Source organism: Ailuropoda melanoleuca, chromosome 12 (genome assembly GCF_002007445.2).
Source record: "Ailuropoda melanoleuca isolate Jingjing chromosome 12, ASM200744v2, whole genome shotgun sequence".
In the NCBI taxonomy this organism is placed as follows: Eukaryota; Metazoa; Chordata; class Mammalia; order Carnivora; family Ursidae; genus Ailuropoda; species Ailuropoda melanoleuca.
The window spans coordinates 20,115,070-20,141,068 of record NC_048229.1 but is presented as its reverse complement, the minus strand read 5'-3'; the positions used below and the strand labels follow the sequence as shown (position 1 = coordinate 20,141,068).

The window sequence follows — 25,999 nt, the reverse complement described above, 5'->3', positions numbered from 1 at the left end:
GCCATGTGGTTTGGGTGTTCATGGACCCAGGACCCCGAGATGTATATGTGTCAGACATGGCCCGTCATATACTGTCCCCTGGCCTCTGTGATTAGTTCAGAGATTTGCATAGGATGCAAGTCTATCCAATGAAAGCCAATTCCAATACTGCTGTAGAAGCTACTGGTGGAAAGAAGCTCTGTGAAAGGCCACCCTGAGAATAAACAACAGCAAAGAAAGCACCTTGGAATTACTGCCAGTGTTTAAGTCCTGATGAACCATTTAAACAGCCCAATTGAGCTGTGCCTTAAGTCATCCAGTGAACTTCTTAGTTACTTGAGTCAATAAATTCTTTTTTGCTTAAAAAATATATATATCAAGGGGCACCTGGGTGGCTCAGTTAAACGCCTGCCTTCGGCTCAGGTCATGATTCCAGGGTCCTGGGATGGAGCCTTGAGTTGGGCTCCCTGCTCAGCAGGGAGTCTGCTTCTCCCTCTCCCTCTGCCCCGCCCCCTGCTTGTGCTGCTAAATAAATAAATAAATAAATAAATAAATAAATAAATAAATAAAATCTTAAAAAAAATAACAAAATAAATTATGGCATTCCATTGAATGGGATAGTATGCAGCTGTAAAGAATGAGGAAGCTCTTTGTATCTGGACCGATATGGAAGAATGTCTAAGATTTGAAAAAAATCAAGATGCAAAGCAATGTATGTAGCATGGTATTTTACGCAAAAATGGAAAAATAATTTGTGCTCGCTTAAAGAATTTGAAAGGATACAAAAGAAAGTAAGCAAGTTGGTGGCTTATTTGTGAGAAAGATGGAAACTGGGCAGGTAGGGGATAAGATTGATGGTAAAACCTTTCACTGTATTTTCACTTCTTACACATTCTGGTTTCTGAAACTTGTGAATAAATTACTTATTCTAAAAATCAAATTAAGAATTTTGTATACTATGGTGTACAAAACAAAGTAAGAAAACAAATACATATGAAATTGGAAAATACAAAATACCCAGCCCATGAGTGGTTATTCTGTATACAGTGGGAAATAAATATTGTACTAGTCCTGTGATTGGTTTTAGGTCCTTCATGTAAGAGTTTGTATTTCAACTTGTTAGACTGGGTCCATCTTTAAAATATTTTGGGATACCTCCATCTGTTCACTCATTGCACAAATGTACTCTGAGGGTCTTCTACCAGCCCCAGTGGGTAGTGTTGTTTCATTTCTCCGTTTAGGTCATCTGTGGAGGTAGTGAGAAAGCCAAGTTAGAAGAGGGTGTGGCAAGAGCCCAGAAAGTTGAGGTGACCCTCTGGTGGGAACCAGGACACAGGCCCACAGACAGTGGGAACAGATGTGGTTGTCCTAGTGACAGGTAATGAGAGCTTGGCTCCAACGGAGGGCAGAGGCCAGCTTAGTCACGCCCGATGGAAGTGCTGCTGGCAAGGAGGGACTGGACCAGAGAGAGCTGGGCTTCCACAGCCTGGGAACGCTCTGGCCACGGAATGGCGAATCAGGCAGCAAAGGCCTTCCTCATTTAAGAGGTCCCTTCTCCAGGCCTGGAGGGCAAGGATAAGAATCTTTCCCCTTTGCTGAGCAATGCTACGTGTTGGGCACGTGCTGAGAGTTGATGCTTAATCCCTACAACCACTCCCAGTTGCAGATGGGGACCCCCAAAGCTTAGAGTCAAGCAACCTGCCCAAGGTCGCACAATTGCTCAAGTGTGGAATAAGGACCCAATAGGTTAGCCTGACACTAAGCTGTAACTCTTTCTCAAGATTTATTTATTTGAGAGAGAGCACTAGGACGGTGAACAGCAGAGGGAGAAGGAGAAGCAGGCTCCATCCCGGGACTCTGAGATCATGACCTAAACCGAAGGCAGACGCCCAACCGACTGAGCACCCAGGCGCCCCTGTGCTGTAAGTCTTGACCACCGCAGTGCTCTTGGTGTACTTGTTGCTGAAATGGACAAATGGCCCAGCAAGAGAGCCAGCCTACAACTATGCTGCTGGGCCCGGAGCTACTCTTATAAAAAGGAAAACCTTGGAGACAGACAGATAGACCTGCTGAGAGCTCATCCTGGGTGTGCAGCTCAAAGCCTGCTGGCACAAACATGTCATTTAGCCCTCTGAGCCTCAGTTTCCTCATCTGTAAAAATGAAGGGAACATGCATTCTTGGTGGCCTGTTATAATTAAATAGGACAGTGAATGGAAAATTGTGACTAGCACAGGGCCTGACCCAAAATAGATGCTTAACACCTGTTCTCAACAGAGACTGCTGAACGCCATGGAAAGGACAGAGTTGGGGCTACAGATAAGGAGAAAGTTCCTTTGGCAGTCTGGCAGCTCTGCTCCTTCCCATGATAGGACTTTTAGCTATTTTCCCACAGTGATCAGCAGGAACACCCTTAAAATAAAGCAAGGCTTTTGGATTTATTTGTAGAGAAAACAGGAGAGCGCAAGCTGGGAAGAAAGTAAAGGAGAGACTAGAATATACAAAGAAATCAAGAACACGGATGGTAGCTTTAAAAAGGCAAGGAGGGGTACCTGGCTGCTTCAGCTGGTAGAGCATGTGACTTGAGCTCGGGGTGGTGAGTTCAAGCCCCATACTGGGCAGAGATTACTTAAAAAAAATTCAATTCAATTAAAAAAATAATAATATATAAAAAGATAAGAAACATAAGAAACCTAGGCTGGGTCCCAGGTGTGGGAGGATGACAGAAAGGGATTGCTCTCTGGGATGTGCCCCAGGGAAGGCCAAGGCCAATTCTGGTTGAGGAGGAAGCTTCAAGGTCCTCCCAAGCCAGGCCTTTCTCCTAATCTGCCAACTGGAAGCACAAATGCCATTTAAGTAGCTCAAAGGGGCTGGACTGTCCTGGGCTTCTCACTAGTGTGAAAACCCTTCTCCTTACGGGCAAAGAATTTCTTTGTTCAGCCAGCTCCTTTGAAGAGAGAAAATCTCTTCTGGAGGGTGACAGACTCTGACATCCCTGGCCCAGAAAGCAGAGCCTTTCCCCAGTGTTCACAAGCCGTCTTTGCAACCTTGTCCCAGCTATCGGAGACAAGCTTTTGTGCTGAGTCAGTTTGGCTGACTTCCAGCCAAGAACAGTGGAAGCCGCAATGCAGGGGCCATTAAAGGAACTATTTTTAGGCCCTATTTCAATCTTATTCAGCACAGGCGGTGAGACACAGGGCCTGAAGGTGGCCAGACCAAGGGGATGCTGCCAGGGACAGAGTCCAGGCAAGTAGGTCAGGGAAAAGACAAAGAGATCACACTATGTGGAAAGAAAGCCTCACACAAAGGGAGGTTCAAACTGCTTTCCAAGGTATGGAAGACAGAAGATGGGGAGCTGCTTGCAGAGAATCAGGCCCTCCTGCATTATATGAGGAGTCACCAAGAAAAATGAGGGAAGGGAAGAAAGTACAGCCACTTCCAAAAAGAGACTAGGGCAACGTGCACCTGGGGAGTTTGATAAAAATATACTTCCTGGGCCCATCTTAGGTCAACGGAGGCCAAATATTAAAGACTGAGGCATGGGAATGTTTTTAATCCCCTCCTGGGATGGGGGATTCACATATACTGAAGTTTGAGGACCACTGGGCAGGAGAGCATCTGCCTCTGAATTCAAAGAAATGATGTAGGCCAAGGAGGAGAGGCAGAGGTGGTGGCAGTCATTAAAAGAGCCACCAGAGCTGACATTTTTCTTTCTTCAAGGGGTCAGGCTTCCATCTATAAAATGAAGGGCCTGGCAGTCCCAGGAGTTTCCTAGTTCTTTCTCAGGAAATCCTTATCACTGGGATGCTCAGTGATCAGCCAAGAGAACAGGAGGAAACAGCTCTTAAACCGGAGGCCCATATTATCCAAGGATAACCAGTAAAAGTCCATGGAGAATGAACATGCACAAAGTTTGAACAAAGTTCAAAGTATGTTGTGGGAGAAAAAAGCCACTTGATCAGGACTGTCACAAAAAATAAACTTCATATATATTAAAAATGGCTACAAGAGTAGATTTTCATCTTGCAGTTGAAAAACTACAGATAACTAACAAGTACATAATATTTTATTTAAAAGTTTATTATTATTATTTTTTAGTAATCTCTACACCCACCGTGAGGCTCAAACTCACGGCCCTGAACCAAGAGTCACATGCTCTCTGACTGAGCCAGCCAGGTGCCCCAAGTATGTAATAATTCTTTTTTTAATTTATTTTTAAGATTTTATTTATTTGAGAGAGAGAGAAAGAAAGAGATAGTGAGAGAGCACAAGCAGGGGGAAGAGGGAGAAGCAGGCTCCCTGATGAGCAGGGAGCCCAACATGGGGCTCAATCACAGGACCCTGGGATCATGACCACAGCTGAAGACAGACGCCCAACCGAGCCACCGGGTGCCCCTGTAATAATTCTTAAAATATTTTTCCAGCTTTATATCTTATTTCTTAAACAAATAATGAATTGAATATGGATTTTCTTTTTGAGGGGATGGGGAATAACTTTTCTGGCAAAACTGTCCAAGAACACTTTATGCCATCCTTCACTTTGACTTTTGGAGAATTATAAAGGAGGTCATTTTGAAAATACGGGTTTAATCGACTTCCCTAGGACTTCTCTTAATTCTTTGAGAGTCAAACCATTATTTTTTGAGGCATTTATCATGTCCTCACCATGAAGATTCTCCTCAATGGCACGCGGTCTCACTCTGCCAGAGCCTCACTAGATGGTACCTCTACGTGTCATTCTCCAACACCATCCTCACAGACTTCACAAAATGTTGCAATATTTACAATTATTCCTTGTATCTGTCTTCTCTTTGTGCTGCACTGTCAGATATTTATAAAATCCAACAATCAGAGAGAATCTGGACAATGAAGGCACTGACGAAGTTAGTGGAGGGAGTGAAGGGAGGGGAAAGAGGAGCTTTTGCTTTTTGGGCTATGCTCACTGGGCTTTCCCTGCCACCTCCTAACGGCAGGGACTTAGGGTAATAAACACCAAAATAACGAGGCCTTCCCAAAGCAGGAACAAGAAAGGTAAGAGGGGATAAGAGGGCAGCATCTTTCTACAGACTCAGAATCTTCTGCATTCTGCTTTTCTTGAACACCTAGAGAAAGCCTATCCACTAGAACTCTTTCACACTGTGCCGTGGCCCCCGACTGCCCTTTGAGACTGCAAACCCGCCCCCCTCACCCCCAGGGAGCCACAAGACAAAGGCCACCTGGTCAAGTGACAATTTAATAGGCTAGAAATTTAAAAAAAAAAAAAAAAAACCTCTTTGGAAAATATCAAGAGCCACATGTGGGCCAAAGCAAGAAGCAGAGGCACAACACTTCGGGCACAGGGGGAAAAAGGCTGAGTGGGAGTCAGCGATGGCTGAAGAATCCTTGAGGATGGTTATATTTAAATGGCTTCATCCTGCTGGGACCCCTAAAGAAACAGAAGGGAGATCAATTAATACCATGAGCTTTGGGCTGACAAAATAAATCACAATTCATCCCCACAAGGGAAAACTATGCAGCTGCTGGGGGGCAAAACACGAATGTCGTGAGAAAAGCAGACTGTAAAACAATACGTAAGGTGTGATACTGTTTTGGTGAAAATGTATGCTTGCAAATGCATGAACGCAAACCTGGAAAGGCCCTCACTGACAACAGGCACTTCTGGAGACCCTCACTTTTTAGCTTTTTTTACAGAACTGCTCATTGTTATTTGTATGTTTTAACAACAAACATATTTTCTTTCTTTTTTTCTTTCTTTTTCTTTTCTTTCTCTCTTTTTTTCTTTCTTTCAAGATTTTGTTTATTTGAGAAGGAAAGAGAGGAGAGAGAGAGGAGAAAGAGAGACAGTGAGCGAATGCACAGAAGCAGGGGGTGGAGCAGAGGGAGAAGCAGTGACCTGAGATGAAGGCAGCCGCTTAACCGACTAAGCTACCCAGGTGCCCCTGTTTTATTTCTACAATAAGAAAAATAAAGAAAAAAACCCCTGAAAATCCTCCTTTGCAGGGAGATTCCCATGTAAACAGGAGTGAAAATAATCTGCACTAAGTGCCTGCCAAGAGCTATGTGCTTTATACTTACTACCTCTTAGCTACTACGTCTACCATTTTATAGATTTTACAGATGAAGAAACAGGCTCAGGGAGGTGAACTGTCTTGCCTGAGGTTTTATGGTCAGAAGTACAGGGCTCAGCTTCACAACCAGGACTGACAGCAGAGCCTACTGGCCACAGGCAGGCTGACAATCACGGCCCAAGCCTCCGCGCTCTGAGGCTCAGGTGCTTCAGCTCTAGCCCTGGGCCCCCAGGCAAGATTTCACACACGGGGCTCTTCTACACGCTCCGCAGTGAATGACGTCCATCTACATGGCCTCTTCAGTCTGCCTATGACTGACATTCAGTGGTAGCTTAAAGGTCACACCATGGATCTCGGTCTGAAGGAGGGGGGTGTGTGTGTGATTACAGAGATGAGAGAAAGGAGGTTTTTGTTCCAACACCAATGCAACCACTTACTTAAGTGAGGGTTACTCTGCTTGCATCGTATGTGGCACTTTACACACTACATCTGGTTTAATTTCATCTTCCCAATAGCACCTGAGGTGGATGCTGTTTTTCACCAATGAGGAATCTGAAGCTCAGGGGGCTAAGTGCAGACCCTCATCACATAGGTAGGAGCTGCAATTTGAACCCATGTCTTTCTGGCCGCAAGGCCCTTGTTCATAAGCATAATGACATCTACCTCCCAACATCAGAAGGGCACAAAATCACCTGGGCAAGTCTAGGCATGTGGCTAATGGAGAACCCACAGCCTGAGAGCAGCCAGCCATAGGCAGAACCAGATCTCCAGTCTCCTGCTGCCAGGCCAGCACTTTGCAGCCCAGCCCCTTGGCCTGATACCAGTGGTCAGCTGGACGCTAGGCCAAGAAACTCACATCTCACCAGTCATGGAGTTAATTGGATCCGAGCAGCCAAAGGAGCATCATCCCAGAATGTTCTGATAGAGCTCAGCCTGGGTGACACACAAAGCACTTCAGGAAACAGATCCTTCGGGAACCATTAGATAACAGAAAATAAACACTGGCTGTGTGAGAGCTTCCACCCTGGAAATGTGTTACAGCAGGCTGGGAGGGTGGGAAGAACTGAGTTCTCACACAGACCCACTAGGGAGAGCAAGTCCTAGAAGCTACCAACACCTAGCTGCCAGCTCCGCCTCCCAGCAGCCACTTGGGGGCTGGAACTGGTTATTATCAGATAACATGAAGAACCAGGCCAGGTGGAGGTACCAGATGGAGGCGAGAGGATGCTGGCACAGCTTCCAAGGGCTGGGACTGGCTGTCTGAGAAGGTGGTGAGGGGTAGGTAAGGCACCTTTAGACTGACAGGGAATAGGAGGATGTCCCAGTTAGAAACAGATTATAGCCCTTCCCCTCTCCCAGACACCATTCCTCCCCAGATGCTTGCTCAGAAGGGAAGGGATGCCTAACAGTGTGGACTCCAGAGTTTTGAAACTCTTTAAGAACAAGAATATGTGGGCGCCTGGGTGGCTCAGTCAGTTAAGCATCTGCCTTTGGCTTGGGTCATGATCCCATGGTCTTGAGATCGAGCCCCATATGGTGCTGTCTGCTCAGCAGGGAGCCTGTTTCTCCCTCTCCCTGCCGGTCCCCCTGCTTGTGCTCACTCGCTCTCTCAAATAAAAAAAACAAAACAAAACAAAACAAAAAACCCCAAAAAACAAGAACATATGTTAGGGGATAAAAGGGAGAGAAAGGACCTGACCAAAGTGAAAGGAAAAGTAGCTAGAAGTGCCCTGAGCACAGACACACTAAACACCAAGCTGTCAGGACCTAATGGCATTTTGTGAGCCTCTGTCTGTGCAGGAACCATTCTCATAGCTTACATGAATTATCTCTAATTCACCATGAGCCAGACAGTATACGTCCATGTCAGCCTTTAGGAAATAGGTCCAGAGCTAAAGTGATTCTGCCGAGGTCACACAGGTGGTGAGCAGCAAAGCAGCGATCTGTACTTGTATTTGTCTTACTTCAGAGCTGGTTCCTTCCATGATTCCCAACTGCCTAGAGCTGCCATTCTCAATAGACTTGTGAGCATCCTAGGAAAACTATGGCAGACTGTGGGACCTGTGGGGCTTATGTAGTTTTTATTTTTTTTATTTTTTTTAATTTTTTTTTTTAAAGGTTTTTTAAGAATTTTTATTTATTTATTTGACAGCGAGAGAGAGCACAGGCAGGGAGAACAGCAGGCAGAAGGAGAGGGAGAAGCAGGTTCCCGACAAATAAGGATCCTGATGCGGGGCTCGATCCCAGGACCCTGGGATCATGACCTGAGCCGAAGGCAGTTGCTCAACCAACTGAGCCACCCAGGTGCCCCGCTTATGTAGTTTTTAAAAGCTTATTTGGACAGTAAAAAGCAAACCGTGTTGTTTTTCAAAAAAAGCATAGGAAGTTCAGCTGAAACCTTTTGGTCCATGGTCTGGTGGTGCTCACTCAGTGGGTGGCCCACCTTCAAGGGTACTCGAGAAGAACAACTGGACCAGGACGGTAGGAAGTGGGCTGCAGGGAAAGTTTCAGGAAAGAGGCAGCAAGCCCTCCCCAGAAAATGTGGCTACAGAATTTTTATTTCTACTGTGAACAGAGACAAGTACACCTGACAACAAGCACATCCTCCGTGCCAGGCTCTGATCTCTGCCCCAAGTCCCTGAGACAGTCAGGGCTGGATGATCTCCAGAGCCCCAGCATTCCCACACCTCCCCTCACCTGAAAAGCCGCAGACACATCTTCTCCTGGGGAAACTCCTTGGGCCCCTCCACACTGTCATCGTGGCTGTCAGTCTCCAGGTAGACATCCAGCAGCACACACAGGCGCTGCAGCTGGTTGGTCAAGAGCTGATGGCTGGGCCGGGGGCCGCACAGCTCCTTGTAGCACACGTTGACCTCGCTCTCCATGGCCTAAGGGGTGGGGAAGCCATAAACTCAGCACTACCTTCAGACTGGCTGGGTCTGACAGTTCCACAAGAACCGTAGCCAGGCCTCTGTAGGAGCTATGTCACACCAGATCAAACGAGACGGGTCTGTCTGAGGCTCCCTCTCCTCAGGACAATAGGGTCTTCCCGATTCTGACCCATAACTTTCCCTGCCCAACATTCTCACAACCAAGAAGATGGAGGGTGGGAAGAAATCTCAAGATCTAAGTCAGAAGGTATTAGCATTAAAAACATGATCCATGGCCAGGCGGCCACTAGAGAATCAAATCAACAGGTATAATGATAATTAACAGCTACAATGATCTCACACACCATCTCATTCCAGCACTTCCGTGCTTCTGAGTTTATTCACATTTCCACCAAACCCCAAGACAACAACCTTTCAAGGCAAGGATTTATATTACCCCCATTTTAAAATGGGGTGACTCCAAGCTAGGTAAGTGGTTAATATGGGGCTGGGTTTTTTCTTCAACTATACCATACAGCCTCCAGCAAATTCTACAAATCCTGGCAGGCCCCTCTGTCCCTGGAATTATGCCAGTGGCCAAGCTCTTAGCTGCAGTAGGTTCGGCCACCGCCCTCCCCCTCCCAAGGTGGCTCTCTCTGCTCTTTCCGTCACCCCCAGTAGGGTCTTACCCGAATGTTGTCATCATTGCTATTGGTTTTCTCCCCTTTCCAGTTCAGACAGAGCTGGAAAATGGGTGGGATGGAGGAGTAGCCAGGGTTCAGCACCACAGCAGCCTGGAGTTTAGCTGGGAAGGCAGTAAGGAGGAAAAACCAGTTCTGAGACCGAGTTTGTCAGCCATGGACCCTCCCCACTGGACCACTGAGCCTAGCTCTTTGTCTTGTATTAATCCAAGTACTGCACAGCACATTCTGGTACTAACTGACTTTTATTTTTGTTCTAGAATCTCCGAAGTAGAATTGTCAGGTTGCAGAATGTGAGCTCCTGTGATCTGGTCCCTCCAAGGATGCAGAGGTGTGTGGACTCCCCAGAGTCTGGTCCACACTGGGTCTTCCCAAGAGTTCTATTTGCTCCTTTGACAAAAGTTTGTTTTAACTGGCATTTCTTTCTTTGCCAGCAAGTTAAGGATTTTCCCATGTGAAGGCTGTTTTTTCTTTCCAACTATATTGTGTATTAGCTGTTACATCAAATATATTTTCTCTATTCTGTTCCTTTTCTTTTTATGTATTTTGTTATGTGAAACTTTTTAACAGCCAACATATATTGAGTATTTACTGTATTCCAAGCACTGTGTTAAACTCTTTACGCACATTTTATTTCATCCTAGCAATGAATCTATGAGATGAGTACCATTATTACCATCCCCATTTTACATATAAGAAATTGAGGCTCTGACAGAAATCTCCTTAGGATCAAACAGTTGCAAGGCAGCAGTGCTGAGTTTAAGTAGAACTGTCTGACATCAAAGCTATGTTCATACTCCTTATAGAAAACAGTTGTATTTTTTTAAAGACTTTATTATTTATTTGAGAGAGAGAGAGCATGTGCACGAGCAGTGGGGAGGGATAGAGAGAAAGGGAGAAGCAGGCTCCCCGCTGAGCAGGGAGCCCAACATGGGGCTTGATTCCAGGACCCTGGGATCATGACTTGAACTGAAGGCAGACGCTTAACCAACTGAGCCACCAGGCACCCCTGAAAATAGTTGTATTTTTTAACATGTTAGTTTTTTCTCTGTTGACAGTCTTTGCCTTTCTCCACAGGATGACATTTACCCTTTCCACCAATGGGTGAAGTATGCCATTCCTTTTTCATCATTTATGGGGGGAAGAAAAAGAACTGTGACTCACCAATAATTCAAACAACAGAAGACAAGAGAGTATAGATTAAGACAATTCTTTCCTGACAGTTGCAATCACATTTATTGAGAAGTGAGTCCTACCCAAAGGATACAAACATAGTGATCTGAAGGGGCACCTGCACCCCAATGTTCATAGCAGCAATGTCCACAAGAGCCAAAGTATGGAAAGAGCCTAGATGTCAATAGACAGATGAATGGATAAAGAAGATGTGGTATATATATTTAATGGAGTATTACTCAGCCATCAGAAAGATTAAATCTTACCATTTGCAATGATGTGGATGGAACTAGAAGGTATTATGCTAAGCGAAATAAGTCAGTCAGAGAAAGACAATTATCATATGATTTCACTCATATGTAGAATTTAAGAAACAAAAGAGGATCATAGGGGAAGGGAGGGAAAAATAAAGTAAGGAAAAATCAGAGAGAGAAGAGACAAACCGTAAGAGTCTCTTAATCATAGGAAACAAGCTGAGGGTTGCTGGAGGGGAGGTGCGTGGGGGGATGGGATAACTGGTGATGGACATTAAGGAGGGCACATGATGTAATGAGCACTGGGTATTATACGCAACTGATGAATCACTGAACTCTACCTCTGAAACTAATAATACACTATATATTAATTAACTGAATTTAAATAAAATTTAAAAAAATAAAATTAAAAAAATTTAAAAAAATAAAAAAATAAAATAAAAAGTGAGTCCTTTCCCTGCTACTGTATTGTTTGTGTTCTAACAGTTGGCATATATTTCTGGATTTATCTCTATTCATTAATTTTTTGTTTTTAATCCATCAGTTTTCAAACTGATCTCTTGTAAAGTGACTTATATTTTTTGGAAATGTTGCTCACTTATTCATTTAAATTTCACTCTTAAATCTTCAAATTCTACAATTCATCTTATGAAAATTTTATTTACCACATTCACTCTAATGGATCTAGAACACTTAACTGTATTTACAAGCTTTCATCTGCTCAACCTAGAAGCAGAGTGATGTCTTCCGTTGACTTCCCCCACTCGGGGCTTTATAAATTTCTTGGACTGCGTATTTTGTGCCCTTTCAAAACAGTATTCTATGTTATTTAGGGACAAGGTAAAAGTATTTTTTAAAGGGAAAAGGATGGGAAGCAAATGTACAAATTCCAAAGAGCAGTCACCTATCCTGAGGGAGAGAATGAAGTAGAAGGCAGGGGACCTCAACTCTACCTAAAATATTTAATTTTCTCAGAGTATTTTAAAAACACACAAAGAAAAAAAAGGAAGAAACCACAGGGTAGAGAAACTCTAAATCAGAGAATGCAACCTTTCCTTATATTTCTCGCACTGTCTTAGAATCACAGATAATCCCTCAGCTCTGCAGCCCTAGCACCAAGCCTCAGGGGTCAGATTCTAATGGTAGGTGCCAGGATTGCCGAGGCAAGAGCCAGAAAACGGCTCCACAGGAAGCCTTGGCAAATTAGGTGCCAGGACAGTTTGAGAAATCACAGCTTTCAATGCCTCCAAAGTGAGTATAGGAACAGCAGACAGGGAGGAAGGTCCTGCCACCCTGCACTTCACAACCTGAGAATAACATGTCAGCCCTGCTGTGAAGAGGAGGAAGAACAGCAATCTGCTTTTAGAGAATGATAAAGCAAAGGGCTAAGAGCTCAGGCTCGGAGGTCAGACTGCATTTGTGAGTAAGCCTCAATATCCTCACCTATAAAATGGGAATACAGGTTTCCTCTGTTATGCAGAAGTAGAGTGTTCCTACATAACCTTTCATAAGCCAAGAGGGCATAAAGCAAGGGGCATCCCCCACATTCTGAGCATTAATGCTACTTCACTTTTACAAAACACCCACATTAGTACAGTAATGACTTTTTTTTTGTAAAAGTGAAAACCCTCCTTTCTTTTGGCTAATGAAAGCAAGTATTAACGTAGGTTTTTTGTAAAAGCAAAGTGGCAGAATGCAAACTTTAGGAAAATGGGGAATACCTGTATTATCACTCCTAGCACTGTCACGAGGATTAAATGAGATAAAACATGTATGTGGCTGTGTTACAGAACAAGTCCTCACTGAACGGTGGTTCTTATAATCATTACTATTTGCTAAGTCATGCCAGCAGGATTCTAGGATCTTTTGCTTTCTTTGGGCAACCTTGGGAATCAATCTTTCTTTTCTTTTCTTTTCTTTCTTTCTTTCTTTCTTTCTTTCTTTCTTTCTTTCTTTCTCTCTCTTCTCTCTCTCTCTCTCTCTTTCTTTCTTTCTTTCTTTCTATTCATTCATTCATTCAAAGATTTTTATTTGTCAGAAGGAGAGACAGATGGGGCTCCTGGGTGGCACAGCGGTTGAGCGTCTGCCTTCGGCTCAGGGCGTGATCCCGGCATTATGGGATCGAGCCCCACATCAGGCTCCTCTGCTATGAGCCTGCTTCTTCCTCTCCCACTCCCCCTGCTTGTGTTCCCTCTCTCACTGGCTGTCTCTGTCAAATAAATAAATAAAATCTTAAAAAAAAAAAAAAAAAAAAAAAAGGAGAGACAGAGAGCAGAAGCAGGGGGAGTGGCAGGCAGAGGGAGAAGCAGGCCCCCCCCGCTGAGCAAGGAGTCCAATGTGGGGCTCAATCCCAGGACTCTGGGATCACGGCCTGAGCCAAAGACAGATGCTTAACCGACTGAGCCACCCAGGCGTCCCAGGAATGTTTTATTCTTACTAGCTCCCCTTGCCTACCACCATGATCAGAAGAGCAATTACCTGTGCCCCTTTCCACGAGTGCCATGTAGTAGAGATTGGTGTCCTCAGCCAGTCCTGCCTCCACAATGTCCTTGGTGAAATGCAGCTCCTAGAAGTTACCACAGAGGAATGAACTCCTGGATCCTCCAGTCAAATCCCCTGCTGGAAGGGCAGGAGCTAAAAGGTGATATGGGTCTTTGGGACAGCAAGGGTGCCCTGTCACTCCTCCACTTACCAGGTAATCCTCATGGGCAATGGTCACCCACTTCACCAGGCGGGAGACCACCTTTGCAGGGAAGAGGTACTGGCAATCACTGGTAACTGGTACAATGCCATGTTCTAAAAGAAAGCAAGATACGTGGTCTTACAGGTAGCAATCAGGTTCCACATTGGGTATGTGGTATCATCTGGCGGGCTCAGATGGCCCTGACAGCTGTCCAGGTACAGGAGGCATTCGATAGGTGCCCTGGTCGACACGTGCTAGGAATGCAGGCACACCAATCTGTCCTTCACCTGTTGCTCTGTGCTTGTGGCCAGACCTAGCACCAGCTTTCACAGTGCTTTATCTTTAATGCAAATGATGGGCAGCAAAACAAAAAAGCCCCTGGCAGCCAGAACCAGTGACTGCCTCTGCAGCAGTTGACTGTTAATTAGATCAAATAGCCAAGAGGGCTGTTTTCAGAGCTGACCTTGATGGAAGAAATGACTGAAGTGTTCTGTGTCAGTTCCTCTAAGGGAGGAGGGCTAGAGAACTGCTCCAGGGCAAATCCTGCTAGCGCTTCAATCCGCAAATATGCCAACACAGTAAAAAGCTGTCCAGGATGACAATCATTCAACCTTGGGACCAAACAAGTTGAGCAATGCTGATGGGGAGCAAGCCTGATAGACAAGCAATGCTGCCCTGGAGACATATGGGTCCATGTGGAGTACAAGAACTGCCGCAGAGGGGAACGGTCTCTGGCTGGGTCCCGGAAACCCAATGCCTTTCCTGACAGTGACTATTGTAGATCAGAAAGATCTTAACTCTCACTGCCCACAAGTGCCTTATGCATGCTAAGCCCCTGACAAGTACTGACTGAATGAAGAGAAACACCTAAATGGCCACCACCATGGTCAATGGCTCATCAGAATCACTGGGAGCTTAGAAAAACACTGGGGTTCAGCCTCAGCAGAAGGATGGTAGCTCAGTAGGTCTCAGGGTATGGATGAGAGGGTGGATCCCTGAACAGCTGTACACAAGCTAAATGTCAGTACTAAAAAGCATGAACCGGGCTTCTACTAAACATCTGTAGAATAGACACCAATGGCTGGCATGCGCTAACCTAGAATAAGCTGTTCCTGACCAGTCCACTAATCTGGACCAGCCAGACGGCTTTGGGCCTCTTTTGTGAGCTAGGGCAACCCTGATGGCCCTGAGGGGAGCTCAGATCTCTGCCTGGATGGGCCTGTAGCTCTCCCCAGTGGCCCTGCCAACACCTCTGCTCAGCAAGAGCCAAGAACCAAGCCCTCTTGATGTGTCATCAGGATCTAAGAAATCTGAGTGAAGGATAAGCCATCTTTGTCTCTGTGTTGTCCAAGTGGCCCTTAAGCCACAGTCCTAACACCAGCTTACCCAGGGATGCAAACTGTTTGTGGAGGGCCAGGCGTGACTGTACCCTGGTCTTCAGCAGTTTCATGGTGGTCTCCATGTGGCTGGCGCTCAGCGAGTGGTCGGCAATCACCGTGTGCTGCGGACGACAGTAGGCAGCACACCTGAGTACTCTGTGCTTTCCTCCAGGCACTGCCTCTCTCATAGGCCCTGTTTGCCTATGGCAGCCGGGACCACCCACACTGAGATGGGTATCTTATGGGAACGGCAGAGTTTGCCTGCTGTGACAGGCCTGATGCTGAGTTCCACAGGAACAATACAAGCTGCTGGGCTCTTGAGAGGCCTGGCTAGTTCCTGCGAAAGGCTTCTGCTAAGATGCCAGATCCCCTGGGGTTCTGTCGACACCTCATTTTTGGCATCTTTGTACATAAAACTCAGGGTGGCAGAGGCTAGAGCCATGCTGCACCCAGAGAAAGGACCCAAGTTACTTTGATCAAGAGAGCTACTAGGCTCAGGGAGGAGGCAAAAGGTACCTAAACACTTGGACTCCTCAGACATTTTAGTATCCTGAGTGGAGGGAGGATAGATCATAGCTGGAAGGAAAGCATTCTGATAATTCAAAGCCCCCAGAGGCCATCAGAAACCTTTCTGGAGCCTGTACAGGAGACGAGGAAGTAGAGATCCTCAGCCAAGGAGAATGATCAGTGTACACACCTGGGGCTGCTCTTTGGGGAAGTGGAGGCCACCCAGCTTCTGTACCCACAAATAGGGGTGACCTAGGTCAAGTACATAGTCTCTCAAAGTCAGGATGCTGTGGAAAAGAACACAGCATAAAATGATTTTATAAGTTCTGCAGTGGTCCCATACACCCTTTCCTACCCCCCCCCCCAACTGGGCTGTTCCTGCAGGCTCAGCCACACTCAAAGCCAGGCTGCCAGCAAAATCTCTAAACTTCATCACCTCCCTACTGGGAATTTCACCTCCCCCATGCTTGTTTTTCTCTTCCCATTCCCTGAACTCATAAGCAAATCTCAATACAAAGGCAGTGCCCTTGATCTCTTTACCAGCCTACCAATTTTTAAAATGTTTTTAAAGTTTTTAATTCTCAGAGAATTAAAATGATAAACTACATTTTTGTATCACATGTTTTCATGTCTTCCAAGTTTGATCCTTCTACCCTTCCTCACCTTCCATGACTTCTGTTTGCCCCTGTGTTCCCTTCTCTTGATACCAAACTCCCTCCTGCCCCCATGGTCTCCCCCTCCGGGCCTAACAAGTCTCCGATGCTGGGCGTAAGCTACCAGAGACACTCTGAAGCAGAGAGGCTGGGAGAGGAGGAAACAATGCTGACTCACCCAACTTTATCAAACTGATACTGATTGGCTGGATTTGGAGTTTTCTTTCCATGATCCCCTGGATACAAACAGCTCAGGACCGAGTCAGGAGACAGCAAGTCACTGGAAAAGGGAAAAAAACCGCAGTGAGAACACTGGACAACGCGTTGCCTCAAGGCAGACTTGGTCGTCTGGGGATGGTAATGCCACCTATTACTGATAATCATGCTACCATCTCCAGAATGCTTCCTGTGAATCAGACCTTTTATACTTAGGTCACCAGATCCTCACAACCCAATGAGGGAGGGAGTATAACCATTTCCACTTTACAGAGAAGAAAATCAAAGCTTTGAAAAATACGGCTTGTCTAAGATCACACTACTAGTAAGTGCTAGAGCCGGGATTTGCACTGTCTAATCAAAGACAGTAGTAGTCCTAAGCACCAAATTTTTTGAAAACCCTATCCCTTCAAAAGGTATATGGTGACCAGGGCCTTACCTCAAGGCAGCAAAGCCCTGTGACACTGGAGATAAAATAATCACGATTTTTCTAAGAGCAGAAGAGATTCCTTTCTACCCCAAAAGAACGAGTGTGCAGCTTTGATGGTGTGTCTCACTTTGACCAAATCTCATGCTACTCACAGAAAAAGGTCCCCTTTTATGTTCCCAGAAAAAGACATTATCACATGCGCTGGAGACAAGGTGACCCTGGGTTATAAGCAGAGAGACAGTGCCACTGCCACCCACCTGGAATAGTTAGGGCACAGCCTGTAATTAAACATGACAAGTGGAAAAGAAATGGAAGGGGAGAGGAGGAAGAAAATGGAATAATCTAATCGCAAAAGACAAGGCTCATTCTTTCCTTCAACCAGTAGGGGGGTTCTCCTTCACCTTTCCAGGTACAGCATCAGGAGCAACTCAGGCAGAATGGGCTAATCCAGCGACTCGGAGCCCCAGCATGCCTTCAAGAACTTAGCAATGGGGCAGTGGCAGCTTCTGACTCTTCCCTGTTCTCGGTCTCTCCTACAGTCTCTCTGCCCTCCTGAAGGTCTCTGCCCCTTCACTGCCTTTCATGGAGAACCGGCTAGAAACTAAAAAAGAATTGTCAGTATTTTGGGGCACCTTAGCAGCTCAGCTGGTTAAGTCATTTGGTCTGACTTTGGCTCAGGTCATGATCTTGGGGTCCTAGGATCTAGCCCCGGATCAGACTCCCTGCTCAGCGGGGTATCTGCTTCTCCCTCTGTCCCTCCCCTTGCTCATGCTCTCTCTCTCAAATAAATAAATAAAATCTTAAAAAAAAAAAAATTTGTCGGGGGCACCTGCGTGGCTCAGCTGGTTGAGCGTCTGACTCTTGGTTTCGGCTTAGGTCGTGGTCTCAGGGTCAGGAGACTGAGCCCCGCATCAGGCTGTATACACAGCAGGGAGTCTGCTTGACATTCTCTCTCTCCTTCCTCTGCCCCCCCAAATAAATAAATACACCTTTTAAAAAAATTGTCAGTCTTTTGGCCAAAATTTAGTGACTATTACTAATAGAATGAATCAACAAAAATAAAACAGAACAGCTAAAGCTGCACGATAAAGGTTTCTAATTAACAAAACCTGATGGAAGAATCAAATCTTGACAAAATTTACATCCCTACTATGTGCTTCAGGACAACTGAGTTTGGTAAAAATAATGGACTTTTAAAGGGGAGGTTATATAGAATCATAAAAATACAACACTGAGGGGCTCCTGGGTGGCTCAGTCAGTTGGGCATCCAACTCTTGATCTCGGCTCAGGTCTTGATCTCAGGGTAGTGAAAAAAAATATAACACCGAAACAAAAAACTACTCAATTAGTGAAATCTTTGTTATAAAATAATAATAGCTAAAAGATTAAAAATTTGGTAAAGTAAAAGCGCAAAATAAATCAAAAATAGTTTAATGGCTTAATGAAAAACTGATCAGTCAAAATGCCCTTATGGAGACCATTCTGGAAAATAATTTCTTGAAGAATATTCAGCAAGGTTGGTTAAATGTTAAATTGTTTGTATTAAGAACATCAATTCCCTAATGAAACAGATCCTGGCAATGGTTGTCAATGCTGCTAATGCCACAAAAATAGAGAACCTCCTGTGCCTCCTGATGGAAGTACTCGACATCTGTAATATCCTCTTGCTCTGCTGTCCCCCCACCCACAAAAAGATCAAAATGAAATCTGAACAAGCCTCTGAATCTAATTTACATGAAATACACAGGGAGGAAGTAACTTGTTAAATTGTGCAGCAAGGATGAAATCCTCAAAATCCAGACTGGGGAAACCTACAAACAACCCATTCCCCTCAACAAATAGAACATTTGGATGAAAAGAAGCTTGGGAGAAGCCTCACCCAACTGCAACATTTGGAGCTTACAGAGATCCAGATTCAAAACCCAATATAAAAACAAAACAACAAAAAACAGTTATGAGAAAATCAAGGTAATTTGAACTCTGACTGATACTGGATGATATTAAGGAATTAGTGTGAGACTGTGATTATACTGGGGGAAAAAAAGTATCCTTATGTTTTCATAGATAAATAAATAGGACCATACACCAGGCTGGTATCCCCTGGGGCCAAAGCAGCCTGTACTTGAGCAAAGGCCTCTGGGCTGGGAGTCTGGAGCGGCAGGCTTGGGGCTTCCGTAACTGGTCACATATCCTTTGGACCTCAGTTTCTCCATCTAGAAGATAGGGGGAAGAGCTGGACAACACCTGAAGGCCCATAAAGATACAATCCTGGTTTCAGGGTGGTGCTTCCTTTTGCATCTCCTCTCTCTTCTGGGGCCACAGCCCATCTGTCATTGACAGTCATACAGTATGGAGGTACACAGGCCTCAGTTTCCTCCTCTTGTAAAGTTATTGTGAAGAGTTAAGCAAAAGCATGATGATAAACACAGCTGTCATTTATCAAGAGCTTCACCCATGGTAAGCACTGGACCTGGTCCTTCACAAACACCCCTGAAGGGGATATAATTAATGACCAGCGTGAGGAAGCAGACTCGGAGGCCAGGAAACTTGGCAGACTGGGGACATGCTGGAGCTCTGAGCCCAGGTGGTAACCAGGCCGCAGCACTGCCCCCATCATTGCACATGCAGAGCTTTGTGAGAAGCTGAAGTTAAGTGAGAACTGAGGCCAGCCGGCAGCCCTGTTCTTAGTAGCTATGGCGTCTGAGAGGCGAGCAGGCAGAATGCTGGTGACAAGGAGCTCCACCATGGCCTCAAGCTGCCAGACTGAAAGCTCCGGCTGGGCAGTGTAACTGGACCCTCTGAAGAAGCCAGCCGTGGGCTCCCTCTGCTGGGGTCAGGTGAGAATACGGTCAATTTCATCCAGAGCACCCTAGGGTAACCAAACAACTCTCTCAAGTACAGGGACCACGGTGGCAGCCTGAAGGGGGCGTGGACTGTAAGTGCGGGGTAGAGAACCCAGAGACACCACCCCACCAGGCAGCCATGGGGAGAGCCCCAGCCCACCAGGCAGCAGACCTGTGCCTCCCTTAGTGGTCCCTGTATAGCCAACACGAGAAATGAGTGTGCTGGAATGCCAGGCCAGGCTAGTGCTTCTGTAAGCGAGACTACTTCACCCCCAGGCTCTCTTGGGTCCTCCTCCCTTCTTCGCTCTCCTAGCTGTGGAACAAGACTGCCACAGTCAGGAGCTTCCTGGGGATGCCTGACCTGTGGCCTTGATTACTGTGCTTCTGCTCACCCTCCTCAAAACCTCTTCTCAACCTGGGACTGAGCTGAGCTGTGAAGCAAAAATCCCAGCACCTTGGGAGAGAAAAAGTAAAGGAAGAGAGCGGCCTAAATTTGTCAACCTAATAATATCTGCCAAACTCCATGTCTCCACTCACGCCTTTCCACTGTTCATAAAAAGCTGGTGCTCTGCCCTGCCTACTCAATTTGCCATACATTGTAGTCGTTTTATCATCTGCTGTGTAGTAAGAGGACCAACTAAAGTCAGTGAGTGCTTCCTAAATATCATTGATGTGCCAGGACTTCTGGCACAGTGGACAAGACGACAGAAATCAACACAGCCGCGCACCTCCTCAGAGCGTGAGGAACCAAGAGCAGCCCACGCTGAAGCTCTGCTCATACCCACCCCCACACCCCACTCTCCACCGCGCGTGCCAATACCCTGCACTGATGGGGGTGATCAGCTCCGTGGCGGTCGTCACTTTGGCTTTTACTGTCATGATGTTGAGGTTCATAAGGTAGTAGAAAGTCAGGTGAAGCACACTGTCATCTGGAGGGGGAGGGGGAAAAGACGACCATGTACAATTTGAACATGAGAGCAGAGTTTATAGTGTTAGGGAACAGAAAGTCAGCAAGGCTTTTAAGAGCTTTTACTGTAAAAACAAAAACTCAATGTCAATTTTATATTGAGTTAAGAAAGAACGTCTACAACTTCTTTGGAACTCCTCTCTCCAAGGAGGGGGGGACTTCATTTCCCTCCTCTTGAGGCTGGACTTAGCTGCTTCTAACAAACACGATATGGAAAGGGAGAGATTAAGTGATCACCGAGTGGACCGAGGTTCACGTCACCAGTAGTAAGACACAGTGATACCATCTACCTCTGATGTGATGTGATGATGAACACCACCATTCCTCCCCAAAACCCTACCCTCAGTCTAATCAGCAGAAAACACCAGACAAACCCAAACTGAGTCTTTCTACATAATAAACCTTGTCTTCAAACATGTCAAGGTCATGAAGGTCAAGCAAACACTGAGGAACTGTCACTGCCTGGAAGAGACTAAGGAGCATGACAACTAAATGCAATTGGACCCTGGAAGAGATGAAGGACATTCATGGAAAAACCAGGGAAATGTGTATAAATTCTGCAGTTTAGTTAATAGCATTATATCAATAAAATTAACATTGGTTTGGATCATTATACTGTGGTTAAGTAAAAGGCTAACATTAGGAAAACTGTATGAAAAGCATGAGAACTCTATTACTGCAAATCTTCTGAGTCTAAAATTATCTCAAAATAACAAGTTTTAAAAAAATGTAAAGAGAGGACCAGTGTGTAGAATAGGTTTCCATTTGTGTAAAAACTAAAAGGAGAAAAGGATAAATAGACACCTGTGTAAAAGCTTCTAAACGCATAGAACAGTTCTAGAAAATATATAAGAAATCTGTCACAATGGTTGTCCTTGGAAGTAAAGCCAAGGACCAGAGTCTGGGAGTCTCAGGTGAGAAGGAAACTTACATCTAACTGTTAACTCTTATACTGCTAGAATGCTTTACCGTGTGCTTCTTTATCCATACAAACCAGTTTCAAAACATATATTCTCTACAGAATACAAACCTCTACTTACATGTTATATTAAGCACACTGGTCATATTACTCAAAACCTGAATACTCTTGCAACTTGTTCTGTGTATTTGACCTCACAAATTCAGAAATTGGTGTAATTTTACTAAGCATCTATTCTGTGTGTAGTTTTGTTGCTATGTTGTTATGGTTATGACTTAGGGGGAAAAAAATCAAACAAACTCCATGACAAACAATGAGGAAAAACAGAGAAATATGAAACCACGATCTTTTCTTGGTTAAACAGGACTTTGGCTTGCTGGACCTTGGGCACCTGCACCTTGCCAAACTCTTAGATACTACGGGATCCCCCAGAACAAGGGAAGCCAGACCTTTGCACTTCAGGTCCAGCATGACAGACAGCGGGTGCCTCTTCAGCATCTCCTTGCGTTTGTCATCCAACTGAACTCCCAGTGTGGGTCGCCGGCGTTTCTGGACAAATGAAAGATCAAAGCAGATAAGCACCAGTGATACGAATCTCCCCCTTCCTTCTCCCTACAGGCCAGGGACTGCTGCCTGGGACCTGGTGCTTCAACTATCCAGCTGCCAGCCCCCCAGCAGCACTTTCTTTCCAACGTTTTTCTTCTGCTTCTAGGGAGAACAGCACTGCCAACTAGCAGGCCCCAGTGCGGCTGTGTGGCACACTCATGAGAGGAAACCGCTCTCACCGTGGTCTGCTCCTCCTCAGCATCTGAGTCACTCTCGTCATCTGCAACCACAAAGAGAAGGCATCTAGAGGTGAGGGGGCTCCCAAGGCTCCCTAACATGCCTCAACCCATGGGCCACAAAGGGGCCAAGACTCTGTCATTTGTAAGTGGGTTTCTTTAGAATACATAATAAACTAATTTGCTGCTGCTTATTTGGTATAGAAAACATGGCGACGCAAGAAGAAGAAGAAGAAGAAGGATGCCTCATAATCCCACTCCCCTCCCCCGTTTCTGAAATTGCTTTTTAATGTCATCCTGTGAACCACAAGCCCCTCCACTGGTAGTTGTGGTGGTAGCAGCAACAGTAATATAAATAATAATGGCAGCAGCTTATACAATTTGAGCAGTTGCTGTGTGCCCAGAATGATGCTAAGGACTTTGCATGCATGACCTCACTTAATCCACATTTCTACATGAGGTATTACTACCCCATTTTGACAAGTGAGTAAACAAGCTCAGAAATGTTAAAGAGCTTTCCCAGGATCAGTGAGCTAGTGAGTGGCAGGGCTGAAATCCACAAGCAGTGCTTTTCCCTGTCTACCCTTGAGCATTAGGGCATTAAAGTCAAGCTCCCTGATACTTAGAACTAGTACAGCTAATTTCCAAATGCCCAGCACTGCCCTTGGGTGGTGACCCAGTGCCCCTGGAACCAGCTATGAAGACTTGGGGGATGATCCCGACTACATTACCTTGGGAGTCTTCAGGAGGCTTAAACAGAGCCTTGGCTTCATCCACGCTGCCTTCAATTGCCACAGACAACGTCTTATCTGTGAGCAAGAAAAAGCTTCGTACAACAGCTGCTGAGGGAAGGAGCTAAGCTATACAAACAGGCTAGCTCTGGGACTGCATTTCTTCTGCCTTTGTCACAGGTCCTTACTGACTGGGGGGTGGGAGGTCAAAAGCCCTTTCTGCAGATGAAGAAGAACATGGTAGGAAACTTAAGTCTTTTACCCATTGTTTACTGAGAACGAAGAACCCAAAGTGCAGATTTTTGGACAAGCACCAATGAGACAATGGTGAACACCTCTCTTTTCAGGCTTATACCAACACACAATCCCAACCTAGGGCCTAAAGCCAGAAAATACTTTTCTGCCAACTGTCTTAAAGTTTCTCATCCAGAATCCATAACTGTCCACACCCCAGAAATGACAGCTCTCATGTAAGTGCTTATTCTCTATTCTGTCCTACACTAAGCATCTGGCTGGCACCGTCACATTTAACTGGGAGGCAGGACAGTGGATAGGAACTTGGACCCTATAGGCTAGTCCCAGATCTGAGTACCTGCCCCACAAACTCCTAAACACCTGGAAAGTTATGTCACTGCTCTGAGCCCCACTTTCTGCATCTATGAAATCCTGTCTTGACAAATGGGAGCTGCCCAGTTGGGTGGCGAGGACCAAATGAGCTGATGCTTCTTAAGTATAAACTTACTTTTTTCAAATTAATGTTTAACTTTCACAACAACCCTATGAGACGCATACCATTATTATAGCTGTAAGGTGAGAAAATTAAGGCTCAGAGAAGTTAGATACCATAGCCAGAAGTAGCTAAGCTAGGATTCAAGACCAGGTCTATTCAACTTGGGCCCAGGAGCACAAATATAAGCGGGCTGTCCTATGCACCAGGACTGACACTTCCCTGGGTCACGCCTGGCTGGCCTTTGTGGAACTCCAGAAGTCTCGCGCTGAGAGGTCAAGATAGGCCACCATCCCTCCTGCTCCATTCAACAGGGTATACAGATTATAGACAGTCACAGGAGCCTGAAATGGTTTGCCCAACTGTACAAAGGAGGGATAGCAAACTTCCTCTACCTGGCAGGCCACTGAGATAATACTCCCAGGTGGCTGGCCACTGCTTTGACAGCCCTGCATGAACTCCCATACCTCACCCAAAACAAGCTGGTTGCCCCCACCAACCACTGACAAGTGCCAACATGTTCTGTTGGGTAATTAAATCCTGAAATTCTACAGTAAAATGGGAAAGGAAACAGGATAGGTTTAAACACAAAAGAAAAGAAAATTACTCACCCTGTCTAGGGGGCTGGGAGGATTTCATATGAGCTGATGATGGAAACAAGAAGGAGAACAAAAGGAAGGGAGAGGACCAGAAGGACCAGGAAAACACAAGAAGAGAGACAGTGATGTGTCGGTGCCCATGGCTGGGAGGAGAGGCATGCACTGGTGCGATACGTATCTGTCTGATGCGATGGGGTGAAGAAGAAAAGTTTAGGTGCTAGGTAAAAGCTGCAGTAGGGCAAAAGTTAGGGTCTCCAAAAACTTTTCAAAATCCTAGTGAAGTCCCTTAAGGTTAAAGCGGAAACATCTCCCCACTTGGTAATTCACTATAATGACATGCAGCTTGTTTGGGTGTGGCAAAAGCCTGGGAAAGCTGCCCAGGACCTGTGTTCACCAAGTCCTCTCTCTGAAGCAGAGCAAGAGGGGCCGATCCACCTGCCAAGCGTGCCTTGATGGGGCGAGTGTCTGGGAGCCCAGACAGGCTGCATGGGCACTGCACCCAACAGCTGACCAGCCAGGCTCATCAAAGATTCAAAGCCATCCATTCTGAAATGCCCACCACATTAGTCTAGCCTCAGGCCAGCTGGTCAAAGCAGCCATGCTGGGTGGTGCGGCGGGGAGGCAGCATCTGTCACCTGTGGGCTTCTGAGCAGGACCAGGGAGATTTCCTCAGCGGGCAGGGTTTCCAAATGACTCAAACGGCCAAGGCTGCTGCTCCCACAGCCCCTCCTCCTCACCCACGCCCCATACTCACCACAAGCCTGCCCATATGCAGTGGCTTGGACAAAGAGGACATAGAGGGGAGGTGGCAGGTGTCTAGCTGTCTCATATTGCTTGTGAGCCTGGTCGAATGGCATGAACAGGTACTCTTGGACGGGGAGGGAAGCCTGCATGCAACAAAAGAAGGGTTTTTGTTTTCTCTTTTTAGGCAGTCCATACGTGAAGAGGTGGCTCCTGAGTTACCATAATAGCTTTTCATTTACTAAAAATACATGATAAGCTAACAGAATAGGTAAAAGGTCAATACAAAAAAATCAATTTATATAAGCAGCAAACAGTAAGAAAAAGAACTTTAAAAAAGAGCCATTTCCAAAAGCATTAAGAAAATATCAACTACACACTACATAAGCCTCTACACAAAGGCCTGAAAAATGAAAGATCTATATGAAAGGAAATATATGCCATGATAATGCCATCTTGAAATCAATTCACCCCAAAGCAATCTACAGAATGAATGCAATCCCAGTCTAAATCCTAGCAGGTGAAAATCGACTAGGTGATTCTAAAATTTATTATGTTAAATGCAAAGGGCCAGGGTGCCTGGGTGGTTCAGATGGTTAAGCGTCCGCCGTTACCTCAGCCTGGGATGGAGCCCCACGTTGGGCTCCCTGCTCAGCAGGGAGCATGCTTCTCCCTTTCCCTCCCTCTGCCTCTCCCCGTGCATGCTCTCTCTCACACTTGCTCTGTCAAATAAATAAATAAAATCTTAAAAAAAAAAAAAAAAAGTCGGGGGGCCTGGG

The 25,999-nt window shown here is 45.7% G+C and overlaps 1 protein-coding gene across 5 annotated transcripts in view; it reads right to left on the bottom strand.

The window, feature by feature from the left end:
• Positions 1–5,192: 5,192 nt before the first annotated feature.
• THOC5 (THO complex 5) overlaps positions 5,193–25,999 on the bottom strand; it is a 34,397-nt gene continuing 13,590 nt past the window's right edge. For 4 of the 5 annotated variants that reach the window (XM_011220214.3, XM_011220213.3, XM_034672846.1 and 1 more), the window contains exons 8-21: positions 25,234–25,366; positions 24,492–24,524; positions 23,154–23,231; positions 22,426–22,466; positions 22,090–22,189; positions 20,575–20,683; positions 16,444–16,545; positions 15,803–15,899; positions 15,113–15,227; positions 13,736–13,839; positions 13,522–13,609; positions 9,605–9,720; positions 8,743–8,933; positions 5,193–5,402 (exon numbers count right to left, since the gene is read on the bottom strand). In XM_011220214.3, coding sequence (XP_011218516.1) covers positions 5,339–5,402; positions 8,743–8,933; positions 9,605–9,720; positions 13,522–13,609; positions 13,736–13,839; positions 15,113–15,227; positions 15,803–15,899; positions 16,444–16,545; positions 20,575–20,683; positions 22,090–22,189; positions 22,426–22,466; positions 23,154–23,231; positions 24,492–24,524; positions 25,234–25,366 — 1,371 coding nt within the window. In that variant the 3' untranslated portion in view covers positions 5,193–5,338. The remainder of the gene's footprint in view (positions 5,403–8,742; positions 8,934–9,604; positions 9,721–13,521; positions 13,610–13,735; positions 13,840–15,112; positions 15,228–15,802; positions 15,900–16,443; positions 16,546–20,574; positions 20,684–22,089; positions 22,190–22,425; positions 22,467–23,153; positions 23,232–24,491; positions 24,525–25,233; positions 25,367–25,999) is intronic. The other variant, XM_019795680.2, reaches the window with a different exon arrangement.